Here is a 13,508-nt window from a genome sequence, read left to right as displayed (position 1 = left end):
CCCAAGATGTGTTGAGAGCAGATACCAAAGACCCGGAGCATTGGAGAGGGAGGGGGACATCGGAGAATCGATCGTGCCTTGGTGGGCTGCTATCAGACCAACCCCAGGAGGAGGTGTTAAACCTGTGATCCTGGGGAGGGGTCGGAACCAAAGAGGTTTCTGAGCCTAGCCAAATGAGACATTTGAAAGAATTTGGCTTTGTACAGAACTGGAACTCAATAGCAGGCTAGGAAGCATGGAGACATTCATCATTCCCGTTTACCACGGGTAGGAGGCCATAAGGAGACTTATTGAACATTTGTGCTGGAACTGTAGTTCGAGCAAAAGGCCCAGAGAAATTTACTGGTGATATTGAAATCCTGCTTATGGCATGAAGCCCTTAACAAATCTTAAGACAGTGCAGGTCAGAAACTAGGAATCTGGCTAAAAGACCCTTGAGTACTTCTGTGTTCCGATTTAAGTTTCTTTGTAGGTTGCTAGACGGCTGACCGACTTTATTTTGGATGACATCCTGACGTGCACCCTTTGAAATCTTTTCCTTTAGTGTAGGGACCAAAGTCATATGGCTAGTTTAGGTTTTTTGAGAAACTAAAATAAAAGCATTGGGTAAAGAAGCAATGTGTTGTTGTTCTGCTGATTTGGACTTACCACACCATGCAGTCCTACTGGCCTAAAATGGGGGTCTAAGTAGGTAGTCACTGCAGGAGTTGCACTACTTGTCAGTTGTCTGGCAAAAGTGAAACAAAGATCCAGGCTTCATTGGTACCATTCCCAGTAGTAGGGTGTGACATTTGAGTATGTTGGGATTGACATTGTTGATCCCCCTTGATCTTCCATCCTCGGGCAGCAGGTTTATCCTGGTGATTGTTGATCATGCCACTAGATATCCTGAAGCCATCTCACTGAAAACAGTGACTGCAAAGTCAGTCGCTAAAGCATTTGTGGGCATTTTTACTAGGGTTGGCTTCCCTCAGAAAGTTGTCTGACAGACCCTAACTTTGTCTAATTATTTGCAGGTCATGTGGGAGGAATGTGGGGGTATCATACAAATGGTCATCTGCATACCATCCAAAAACAAATAGTCTTGTTGAGAGATTTTACAGAATTCTCAAAAGCATGATTGGAGCTCTTAAAGTGCCCCGAAAGAGGACATGGGACGACCTTCTTCCATGCTTGTTCCCTACAGAGAGGTGCCTCAAGAAGGGGGTTGGCTTTAGCCTTTTGAACTTTTTGGTCACCCTGTAGGAGGAACCTTCGCTTTAGTCACGGAAGGATGGGAGTCCCCCACTCCTCCTGTTACTACAAAGTTGACAGTATGGTGTGCTTCAGGAAGAGGCTGGCCCTTCTGATGGCTCGGGCCAATTTGAAGGCTGGACAAGCACTGGTGAAACATTGGTATGACCAGAAAGCTTCACTTGTTTGTTTTTGCCCTGGCCAAAAAATCCTGATCATGAAACCTATTAGAGCTTTACAGGACAAATGGTCTGGTCCTTACCGGATACTTGACAGCATGAGGTAAACTATTTAGTGGATCTTGGAAGGCATAATCAGTCCCCCAAAATATTCCATGTAAATAGGCTGTAGGCATTCATGCCTAGGGTTAAAATGGGATCTGCTCCGGGCTTCCATTGAGGGTGTCTGTGTTGTGAACAGGGTGAAGTGAGAACTTTGCTTAGGCAATCCCCCCTCGCCCCCCCCCCCCCCGTTTTCTCTACCCTCAGGTTCAACACCTTGGTGTCAGCGTGACATTGACACTGGCCATAGTGTGCCTACTAAAGGTAGGAGTTACAGAATGTCAGACAAAGGTATATCCAGCATAAAGTGTGAGGTCAACAAGATGTTGGATTTAGTGGAGCCCTCTAACAGTACATGTTCCCATCCAGTAGTATTGATACCAAAGGCAGGCACTACAGATTTGAGGTTCTGCATGGACTAAAGAGCTCTTAATGCAGTCACCAAGACTTATGAGAAGACTGTTTTTTCACAGCCGAGTCTTTACCATTTCAAGGTAATGCTGTTTGGGTTAAAAAAAATGCACCTGTTAGTTTCCAAAGGGTTGTTAACCATGTCCTGAATGGGTTAGATGATTTCTGCATATCTTGAAGATATTGCAGGCTTCAGCCCTACTTAGGAGTAAAATGCACAATATCTTGTGACTGTGTTACAGGCGCCTTAGCAGGTCCATTTGACAATAAGGACTACCAAGTGCCAGATAGGTCAACGTTTAGAAACCTACCTTGGGCATGAGTTTGGTGGGGGCAAGATTCACCCTCTACCCAGTAAAGTACCAGTTTTACAAGACTCGGAGACCCCTACCACGAAACCTATGTGAGAGCTTTTCCAGGCCTTACTGGCCATTACCGGAACTTCATGGCAGACTGGCACCATAGCTGGCCCTTGACTGCACTCACCACTCCTAAAACACCCCAACAGGTTACTTGGTCAATGGAGTGTAAGAAGGCCTTTTAGGGTTTATAGGACTCCCTTTGCCAAGCCTCTCTTCTGAGGGCACTGGACTACCAGAGGCACTTTATTGTACAGATTGATGCTTGTGACACTGAAATAACAGTTCTCTCTTACTGGGAGGAGTCTGTCGTGGTGGTGAACTGATGAGGGTCCTGGAAAGTGGAGCCCAACTGAAGGTTTCAGTGGTCTGACCACTAGAGGAGATCTTGCTGCAGACATGATGGGGACTATCTTGGTTAGAGGGTCTGATAGTAGAGTCCAGTTTGCTGCCAGGTGTAGCTGAGTGTGATGCATCCTCAACCTGGACATAGGCACCAGCAGAACACATGCTTCCGTTAGTCCCAATAGATGTAGGAACCAACATGTCGTCATTGGGGAGTAAGACTGAAGCAATGTGACTGTCTTCAGAAGTCACTTTCCTAGTTTCTGTAGAAAAGACTTCGCATAGGAAGCTTATGCACTCCAGCTTCTGTGTCAGGGTGAGTGTACATTTCTTTAAGTCAACTGACTGAGCCAGTACATACAGCAAGTCTAGAAGATACTGCAGGAGGGTGATGCTTGGATTGGGGACTGAGCCCTGATCACCCAGTAATCCAAGTGAATGGCTTTGTGGCGCAGAAATGTGTCCACAACTGCCATCAGCTTGGTAAACACCCTTGGAGCCGGGCTGAGACCTAAGGGCAAGACTTTGTATTTATAATGATCATGGCCTATGGAGAACCGTATGTAACTGAGGTGAGGCGGCCAAATGGGTATAGGTAAATATGCGTCCTGCAGGTACACAGATGGTAGCCAGTTGCCTGGCTGAATGGATGATCATATGAGAGAAATAGTCCATGGACCTAAACTTGCCCGGACCTGCATCACTCTTCTTTTTGCTCTTCCAGGCTAAAGTCGAGCAGGTCTGCCAAAGTTTCTCCTATTTGTACCATCAGCCCTCCAGATCCACGACTCGGGAAGCCTACAGAGGCCGTTCCCAGGCCTACAGTAGCAGAGGACAGCTTAGTTGCCGCCCGCAGGGCAGGATGCTGTCTCCGAAGCAGGGCTAACCCAGCCGGGATGTCGAAGCCCCCACACGTACACCCCGACTGGAGACCGGACAGGCGACTGGAAGATCATCCCCAACAGATGGGTTCTGGAAGCTCTCGCCCAGGGGCACACCCTGGAGTTTTAACGCACGTGTCCGAAGATTCCTCCGATTACCGTCGGGAACAGCACATCCATCAGCTCCTGGAAGAGGTATGGGCCATGCTGCAAAGAGGGGCGATAGAGCTAGTTCCCCAATGGCTCTCGTTCTCCGGTTTCTATTCGAGATAATTTCTGGTCAGAAAGACGGCAAGGGGCTGGAGGCTCATCCTAGACCTCCGACATCTCAACAAATACTTGAAGTCCCAAAAGTTCAAGATGGTCACGTTGCAACACGTGCTCGGCTAACTGGAGGAAGGAGACTTCTTGATGTTGCTGCAGCTGGAAGATGCCGATTTCCACGTCCCCATTCTCAAGGAACATCGGAAGTTTGTGTTTCGTAGTGCAGGGTCAGCACTACCAGTTGAATTCTCTGCCTTACGGATTGAAGTCTGCCACCAGAGTGTTCACAAAATGCCTGACACTGGTGGCAGCGCATCTACGTCTACAGGGCATACATGTATACCCTTACCTTGACTGGCTCATCCAGGCCCGGTCACAGGAGTTGGCCGTCGGACACAGGGAGGCGACCGTCCAGCAACTGACGGATCTGGGATTCTCCATTAACTATCCAAAGTCCTGCTTAACACACATCGCAGAACGTGCTGTTCCTAGGAGCCAGACTCAATATGGTGTCCTGCCTGGCGTCACCCTCGGAGGAGAGGGGAGCAGCCATTCAAGGGAAGGTGCAGCAGCTGTTGTCGAGGAAGACGGCCATGGTTTTCGGGCCGTCAAGTCGTTGCTCGGCATGTCTTCCTTCTTCTGCCTCATCCGACTCTGCAGGTTGCAAATGCAACCTCTTCAGGAGTTCCTGGATGCTCTGTATACAGGTGTCCGGAAGCTTCGCGGCCAAGATTCTGCCTGACTAGGAGTTCCGTTGGGCGGTAGGATGATGGGGTGTCCGCTCGAACATCGACCGGTGCACAGGTTTTCAAAACCCTTCATACCAGGAGATGGCCACCACGGCCACTTCTCTTGAAGGCTGGAGAGCCAACACCATTTGTCTGCACGTCAGAGGTCTCTGGCTTCCGGAGGAGGAGGATTTCCATATCAATATCCTGGAGCTACGAGCAGTGTTCTGGACCCGCAAGTTGTTCCTTCCGCCTCTGAAGGGCAAGGTGTTGAGGATTTTCACAGACAACACCAGGGGGCCACTCGATCCCCAGCACTCTCCAAGGAAGCGCAGGACTTGTGGCGCTGGGCCATTGGACAAGATATGTTCCTCGACACCTAGCGGGAGTCAAGAACACCATTGCAGACTCACTTAGCAGGGAATTGCGGTCCTGCCACAAGTGCGAACTTCTACAAACCAGGTGGACCGCATCTTCAAGTGGGGCAGGCCCCAGATCGATCTGTTTGCGACTGCGGCGAGCTCCAAATGCCAGAAGTTTACCAGCTGATTCCACCAACCGAGGACCCTGGGGGACGCATTGTACTTCCCGTGGGAAGGTATATTTTTGTACGCGTTTCCTCCGTTGCCTCTACTTGTACGAGTCAACTCACTCACAGTGCCAATGCAGGATGATGCTCATCGTCCCAGCGTGGCTGAGGCAGATTTGGTATCCGGACCTTCTCGGCATGTCAGCGTCACCTCCGGTCAAGCTGCCAGTGGTTCTGGATCTTCACATCAGAGAAGGAGGCGCAATCATTCATCATGACCCAGGATCACTGAACCTGAGGGCTTGGCTCCTGCAGCCCTAGAGTTTGGAGGATAGGAGTTGCCTGTGGACTGCAGAAGTGCTACAGTCACAAGTGGTGGTGGTTCGCTACGTGGTGCTGGTCTCAGAAGATTACCTTTCCTGATAATCATGGCCCCACAGATTCTTCCATACTTGCTATCCTTGGCCAACTCCGGGCTGGCGCATGCCTTGATCAAGGTACATCTGGCAGCCATCTCCAGCTACACCAGGTCTCCAGGAAGATCTTCACTTTGGTCTCATCGACTCGTCAAGGAGTCCCTCAAAGGACTTTTTCGATCTTTCATGCCGGTGAAGGCTCCTACCCGGCATGGGAACTCAACGTGGTTCCGACGCAGCTCATGGGGGATGGGGGCCTTTGAGCCTATGCATCATGCCCCTCTCGTTCCTCTCGTGAAAAACGGATTTCCTTGTGGCCATCACCTCTGCCAGGAGGGTGGGTGAGATCCAGGCCTTATCCTGCAAACAACAATACCTGACTTTCCACAAATCGAGAGTGTTGCTGCACACGCACCCCTCTTTCATGCCGAAGGTTCTGTCGGAATTCCACCTCAACAAGCCTTTGGTGTTCCCAAAGCCTTAGTCACCGGCTGAAAGGGCCTTGCACTTGCTGGATGTTGCACATGCGCTGAAGTTCTATGTGACGCGCAAGAAGAGTTTTCGGAAGACTTCACCGCTGTTTGTGAACTTTGGTCCTGTGAACCATGGCAGGACTTGTCCAAGGCTTCCATTTCAAGGTGGCTCTCCAGCTGCTTCACGCACTCATCGGTTGGTGAACTGCCCGGCCGCCCGAGAGCCCACTCCACCAGAGCGATTGCTGCGACAACGCCGTTCCTGTCTGGTGTGCCCCTGCCTGACATCTGCAGGGCCGCTACTTGGAGAGACACACACACCTTCATGAAGTTCTACTGTGTCAGCCGGGATTCCAGGGAGTAGTCCAGAGTCGGCCAAGCAGTGCTACGCAATCTGTTTGCTTCAGGTTAGTCTGTTACAGCTGTAAGAGTTAATTGCTTCTGTTGAGCCTCGCCACCTGCCGTGATTCTGTACTGTTGTACTCCTATGTATTTGTTATTCACGAGCATGTGAATCCATGCCAAACCCCATGCTGGAGAAGGTTTAAGTTACTTACATGTAACTATTGTTCTCCAGCATGGGTCTGGCATGTATTCACTTGCAAAACCTCCTGATGACCCCTCGGCACCTCTCCATGGTCATACTGCCATTTTACGTGCTTACCCAATCTGAATATGGCTGCCAGAAGAGGGGCTTAGGGGAGGTCTGTCCTTGGATGGGGCAGTATGATCCAGAGGACAGTGATTGGTTTTGAGGAGAAATACAGTTTTAAAGTGAAACTGTTTTTTCTTTTACTGAAGATTCCCAGCCTGACAACAGGGAATATTCATGAGCATGTGAATCCATGCCAGACCCAGTCTGGAGAACATAAACCTTGCTTTGCTTTCTAAGAGTCCCTGCACCATCTTCTGTCTCTGTTCCTTGACTGTAGTCCCTGACCCTGCATTTGGTCATTACCTGCCAATGCGACTAGTTTTGTACTCTTAACAATATTGTCTGCTATGTTGCATTTTCTATGTATGACCCTGGAGCATTTCATTCTAGTTGCAAGGATAATGGTTTCTTTAGGGAGCACATTGAGTCGCTGATCTTTGAATGTATATGGGTTTGTTGCGTTTTTCTGTTAGTTTTTGAGAACTTTGGTATAGTGGAATCCATTGTTGCTTTCCTTTATATGGATTTCATTCTTTGCTTTTCATTTATCTGTCAGTAGTAGTTCTACCCTAGTTCTGTTTGGCAAGAATTGTTGGGAGTAATTCTGTGGACCCAGAGTACTTTTTATTTTGCAGAGGGACAGATGTAGAACTTCAGTTGGACTGCTATTCCATTCATTGTAATATATGGTTCATTTATGGCCCAAAAACCTGCTGCCATATAGGGGTACTGGTTTGATTGTTAGGAAATACATTGTTTTTGCTGTTTTCCTCCCACAGACTTCTTTTGGACACAATTTCTTTTTGAATTGCTTTGACTCCTGACAGGACTTTTTGGACCTTGTTTTGTGTTTTTTATTTTTGGGACTGATGTTCACTCTACTAGACAATCAGTGCCTAGACAATGTCGCTTTATGGATTTCATGTATTTTTACAACGGCACACATCACCCAAAAGCGCAGCTTTTTCTTTTGTAACTTTTGGGTTACAAATGCAATGTGTACACAATGTACTGGTGGCAGCAGATATTTTCTTACTCGTGCACTTTTGCAATTACCACAAATGGCTACTACGAATGCCCTGCACTCTAAGATGCTTTGTCTGTTATGTCCATAAAGTTCTTTGGCCTTCTTCCTGCCCTCTCAGGCCTGAATTGCCTAATTTGGAATGCCTTTCCCAGGGATAGCTGCTGCTTTGCAGAATAGGTGGGGGCTGAGATGTGTGTTGCTGGGCAGATTGTGTGGCCATTGCCAACCCAATATCCATATTTGGATAGCAACGGCCAGTTTGAAGGGTGCGGATCCTTACCATTGGTGCACCTGGGTGAGCTTCCAGTCCACATTTTTGATAAAAGTAGGAGTCCTGCAGCAATTCCACAGAACATAATTGGAGCCAAGACCACTATGAAGTGCAGCTGCTGATGACCCGAGTAGGACCTTTGCAGCTGACTATAATCAACTCGAGTCCAGGTGAAGCGCGGCTCCTATGTCTGATCTCAAGAACACCCTCATCGGCGCTTCAACCCCTGGATCATTGTGAAAAACTAATCTTGAAGAATCTGTGCCTTCTGAGCCTTAAAGTGTCCCTGAACAAACCAGTGGACTGGCCAGCTCTCTCCTGGGCTACCTTCCTGTTGCTGTCACCTTTCCGAGTGCATCCTTGGCACTGGGAGGATCTTCAGCTTGTACTGAAAGATAAGAGCTCCTGCATGTTCAGCCTTCTTGCATCAACAGAAGCTGTGCAGGGCCTGCTCCATTGTTCGGCCATTCATTGAAGATTGCCTGATCGTGGTGACTTGTTGTAGTCCCTCTTCTTCGCTACTTCGAGGTGTCTTAGGGTCACCTGCTCCACATCTTTTCTTCATAAGGGTGTTCAACTGGAAGGTCCTTGAATCGTAATTCAAGCACTGTGACCGACCAAAACTAAATTCTGCATCTGAAAGTGACCTCTGCACCATGACACCTGGGCCTCCCCCGACCGGACTAAGCAATGGCGTTATGGTATCTGGAGATTCAGCAGTGATGTCTGGAGAAATGGGAGTGAGGGGATGGGGGGGGGTAAGTTAACATACCTGGACCTCTATAGGGTTATATGGACATAAAGTCCAGTCCGAATCTCTCTCCTGACTTAGGTCAGTGGTGATCTGTTCAAGGATCCTTTCCTAGGCCTATCCTTGCATAGTGGGATTGAGAGTTACTTACCTGAACTTTCCTTCACTGTTTACTACTGAATCAAAACCACTTGCATCCTCAAATCACATAGTGACCTTACCTGAAAAGTATACATTTGGAACTGGTGACTTTAGGACAAGGCCCCAAAACATCTTAGAGTTGGACTCATTAAGTAGTACAGAATTGTTTGGTTGCTCTTAAGTGTTTCTACTGAATTATATGCACTAGAGTACTTGTTTGCCCTGGTTATTGCATCAAATGCTTTGTGACAATATTTTCCTACAGGTTGCATTGCTTGTGTATTTCGAACGCCTAATTATTGTGCATGTTTGTACTTGCCTGTCTAACTGGAATGATTGGTGGTGTTGTGTGTACTCCCTGAAACCCTACACTATCACGTCCCCTCCGAAGTCTAAGCCATGGTTTATGGTCAAAGCTTTGAAAACAAAATGCTCCACATACTATTTTTAACATGCAAAAGTGCATTTCTTTCTAAACCAATCTGTCGATAATAGTCATGGATTGGTTTCAATTGAAATGCACTTTTACATGTTAAAAGTAGCATTTCAATGTGGTTTTGTTTGTAACGTTGAAACGTTACATGGAGCTGCCCAGTGCTGAAATTACAGGACTGGACAGCTCCATGTAACGTTTTAAGGCTTTAGCGTATATTTGGGGCAGGGGGGGTTCCCCCAACCCGCACGCCACCCTTCCAACCCCCAAGCCCCAACCCTAAAATAAATTGTCATTCAAAACTTTTCTATTTCGAAAAAAAGGATTCTAAAGTTTGCCTTTCGAAACTTTTGCATTCGAAAAAATGACTGGACACCTAAGCCACACTGCTCTGCTACCTACCTTGATTAGGTTTAGCTAGACTTTGTGGTGGCCTCCCAAAGTCCAACACCAGGATGGATTTTTGAAATCTATCTTAACAATTATACAGTCAAAAATAACTTGATTAAGAGTTTCACTGTGGAGGGCAGGAGGCTCATGTCTAGGAGTTTGAATTGCATTGCATTAAATGGTTGCATGCCATTTTCTTGCAGGTTTTTCATGACTTTGTTATACCTTCTGAAGGACTTTAATATTATTCCTAGATTGGTGTATTTCAGACTTCTTTTCAGGGGTTTGCCGGTCTAACTTGAACTGGCATTTGTCCATTCATGTTAGGGGGTTTATCTGGAAGATGATTATCACTCTCGTCTTCGCTTTTTTCATTTTTGTTTTACAAGCACAATAAGTAGCAGTACTTTTCAGGTAGGACCAGTCTTTGTTGTAGCCTTTGTGCTGGTGGTGAAAAAAAGCATACAGAAGGCAACTGAACTTTGTCCTCTAGTATTGGCCCGGGTCCATTTGTTTTGTCCCTCTTTCCAATTATCTTTCCTCTTCTCTTGTTACTTTTCTCTTTTTTTTACTCTCTAGATTTCAATTGATTCGATGCAACATGTTGTACTAAACTGCACATAATGAGATGTAGAATAAACTAATTTGCCTCTCGGTGCAGTAGGAGCCGCTGAATAGATAAGGAACTTAAGCAAGCTCAAAATGGCTTAAATAAAGAAGGCTGTTTTATTGCTTTATGGAACTCTAGGCGATCGGTCATATGACTTCTCTCTGCCAGAAGAGAGTTCCAGATCTTAGGGGCTTGCACTGAAAAGCTGATCTCCTTTCTGGTTTTTAAGTTGAAGTGTTGAGTTCTCAGAGGACCACAGTTGTCCTGGTGGAAATCTTGACGGCAAGATAATGGAAGCCTTTGCATGCAAACATTTGAAGGCCAAGCAGCAGAGCTTCAACTCGATCTGCTTTTCAACTGGAAGCCAGTGGAGTTGGTGCCAGTATAGGGAGATGGAGTCAAATGTGTGAACCCTAAAAGATCAAATTGACTACAGTGTCTTGTCTCGGTTGCAGGCATTTGAGCCGATAGGGATATCATAGATAGAATGTGCATATTGCCATTTTAAGTCCACCAGTGACTCTAACAATACCTTGTGAAGATGTTAAGGATGTATGAAAGGATGCACCGAAGTTGGTGGATATTGAATTAACATCTTTTCACCACTGCACTCATTTGAGATGTTAAACTAAGATCTACATCCCATATAATGTCTCTTTTACCCATTATGCAAGCTTTGCATATTGACAAAAGATGGGGGCTGGGGGGGAACGTGTGGGGGGGCTGGCAGGAATACGGGCTGGATTTAGCAGAAGATGGCATGGGCCCAGCAGAAGTACTTCTGCTTTTGACGTATATCCTTTCTCATCCATTCAATAACTTGATTAAATCAAGGAATGAGAAATCATGCTGGGCCCTGTTCACATGTCGCAAAATGCTGCAGCCGCCATGGGAGGATACCTAAATTAAAGATCATTGAAAATATTCCTAAGCAGAATGAGACCGATGTTAAAAAGGGGACAAAAAAGGTGAACACTATGGAACCCCAAAGTCCACGCAATGAAGATCAAAAAGGGCCAAGCTGAACTTTTTGCCTCGTGCGCTCAAAAAGGAACACAACCAGTCTAGGAACAACTCCCTTAATGTTGGTAACTTTCAAAAGAAGTTGATGATTCACACTATTGAAAGCAGACAATAGATAAAGCACGATAAGCAGGTAGAGGTTGCCTCGTCTTTTGCAATCGGGTTGTCAAGCTAAACTGATATGGGGTGGGGCTGCTCAGTCTCATCCTAGGCTCTGAAAGTATGACTAGTGGGGATTTTAGGCCTTTTTGGATTCTTAGAATACAGGGACCTGCACACTGACTACCTTCTCACGAATCTTGGAAATCCAGTGAAGCCCAGCTATGGAATGCTGGTTGTCATAATTGGTAGATTAGGTTTTTCCTTTTAAGGTGGCTCAAGTTGGACTATTTCAAGGTAGAAGGGGTAATGACAAGTTAATTGTGTGCAATGATTGCCAGATAAGGGTGTATTGCACTAGAAGTGGAAGATGGGACAATGTATTGGAATGGTGTGCGTAAAGTCAATGTCAATTGGGAGACATACTGCATATGACAGTAATCCACTTATCTTGAGAAGGGCACATTGCACCTTGCCTCTACTCCCCCTGAGGGTTCTGCTTCCAGGGTTCCAGAGGCACTGTCCACCTAGGCACCGTCCACCTAGGCACCAACTTCACCAATCCTATAAGTGATTAAGTGAAACAGATGTACACTACACAGCCTATTTCATGCAGAGACTGCCAAATGCTGGAGAAGTTGTTGCATGACAGGTGCATCACAAAAGCCAGACATTTCTGTCGGGTACATCTTCAGGCAAGTGGCCACGGGTACGATCATACAAAAGCTGTAACAGGTTTTTCACCAATTGTGAGAAACCAAATTGAGATATAATGTGAATGAACTCTGTGCTCTGCTATTCAGGTATTAAAATTTCCTGCAACGTATGCCACTGTTTCTAAGAGTTCCATGATGTTAGATCGGGCTGAACAAAACTAAGGCTTTGCGTTCCAAGGCTGCTGATGCAATGTGAGTTCTTGTCATTGGAATCATCTGTGCTGCTAGATCGTTCCATACAGATGGCTGTCTAAGATAACCAGGCCAGTTTATATGAATTCATCAACACATAATAAATATGAAAGCTGCCGGCTCATCCAGTCTCTGACTAGGGCATGCACTTGTGAAAGGAAGTATTTGTAAGTGGATAAATGGATATCTTGGTTTATCTGTTCGAATTAAGTTTTTGATTATAGACATCAGAAAGATGGAAGTTGATTTGTCCATTAAGTGGTTACTGTTGTGGTGGTTACTAGTGTTCAGTGCTCCAGGCTTTGTATTGTCAGTATTTTACTTGCAAGCTTTGGACATAGAGAGGCAAATGATTTTATGTCGATCAAAGGATTAATTCTCATTCTCGACTGGAGTTTTTTTAGGAAAATATATATTTTAACTGTCAAACACCTGCATTGTGCCATTAGTCCTACTTTCCTTGTAGATCATAATTCCCCAGAATGAAATGTCTTTTCAAAAGAAAATCATCATAGGCACTATTGAGGTCTGCTACACAGTTCTAGGGGACCCTCCTTGTGTGCACTTTCTATTGATCCCGTTGCTTCAAAGGCATTAACAAGGCAATGCAGTCGACAGCAAGTGCACCGGTCAATCAGTGTTTGGAATCCTAGCCGGGTTTAAGGCATAGCCAATTTAGGCATAAATAAGCACACAGATGATCAGGAGCGCTGTCTCTTATTTCAATGCTTATCTATTAAAGTGATTATTTGTCCAGACCTTTTAACAGTGGCCTTCTCTTGCTGTAGGAAGATGAGTTTTGGAAAGGTGAGTGACCTTGGACAGTTCATCAGAGAGTCTGAACCAGAGCCGGATATAAAGAAATCCAAAGGTTGGTATGTCTTCCCTTATTGGTGGATTCTCTTAAAGATAGGACTCTTGAATCAGCATAACATTGTTTGGTGTAAGCTGAAGTAGACTGTTTAATTTTACCTTTGGAAAATCCATTTTTTATTGCTCTTATTTTATATTCTTCGAATGTGTGCATCGTTGACAATGTTAACAAGAGTATATAAGCAGTTCATCCTTATGGACACCAATATGTAGTATGTCACATGGTTTTCTAGCCTATGCTGTTGTAGGTTGTATCTTGAGTAGTGTTTGAGATCATTACTTTACTTGGATAACACTTTGCCTGTCACAAAGGAAAACCTGAAGATGTTTGTTTATGCTCATACTTGGTGTTTGTGAATTGTGTGAGGTGAGGTTCATTAACCATGCTGTCATGGTTAGAACTAACG

The 13,508-nt window shown here is 45.9% G+C and overlaps 1 protein-coding gene across 3 annotated transcripts in view; it reads left to right on the top strand.

The window, feature by feature from the left end:
* Nucleotides 1-13,508, top strand: part of AKAP10 (A-kinase anchoring protein 10) — a 538,635-nt gene that overhangs the window by 382,302 nt on the left and 142,825 nt on the right. For all 3 annotated transcript variants that reach the window (XM_069615189.1, XM_069615188.1, XM_069615190.1), the window contains one exon: nucleotides 13,017-13,099. In XM_069615189.1, the coding sequence (XP_069471290.1) occupies nucleotides 13,017-13,099 (83 nt within the window). The remainder of the gene's footprint in view (nucleotides 1-13,016; nucleotides 13,100-13,508) is intronic.

Source organism: Ambystoma mexicanum, chromosome 9, assembly GCF_040938575.1.
Source record: "Ambystoma mexicanum isolate Mex_15411 chromosome 9, UKY_AmexF1_1, whole genome shotgun sequence".
In the NCBI taxonomy this organism is placed as follows: Eukaryota; Metazoa; Chordata; class Amphibia; order Caudata; family Ambystomatidae; genus Ambystoma; species Ambystoma mexicanum.
The sequence above is the reverse complement of the archived record's forward strand: the minus strand, read 5'-3'. Positions and strand labels throughout refer to the sequence as shown.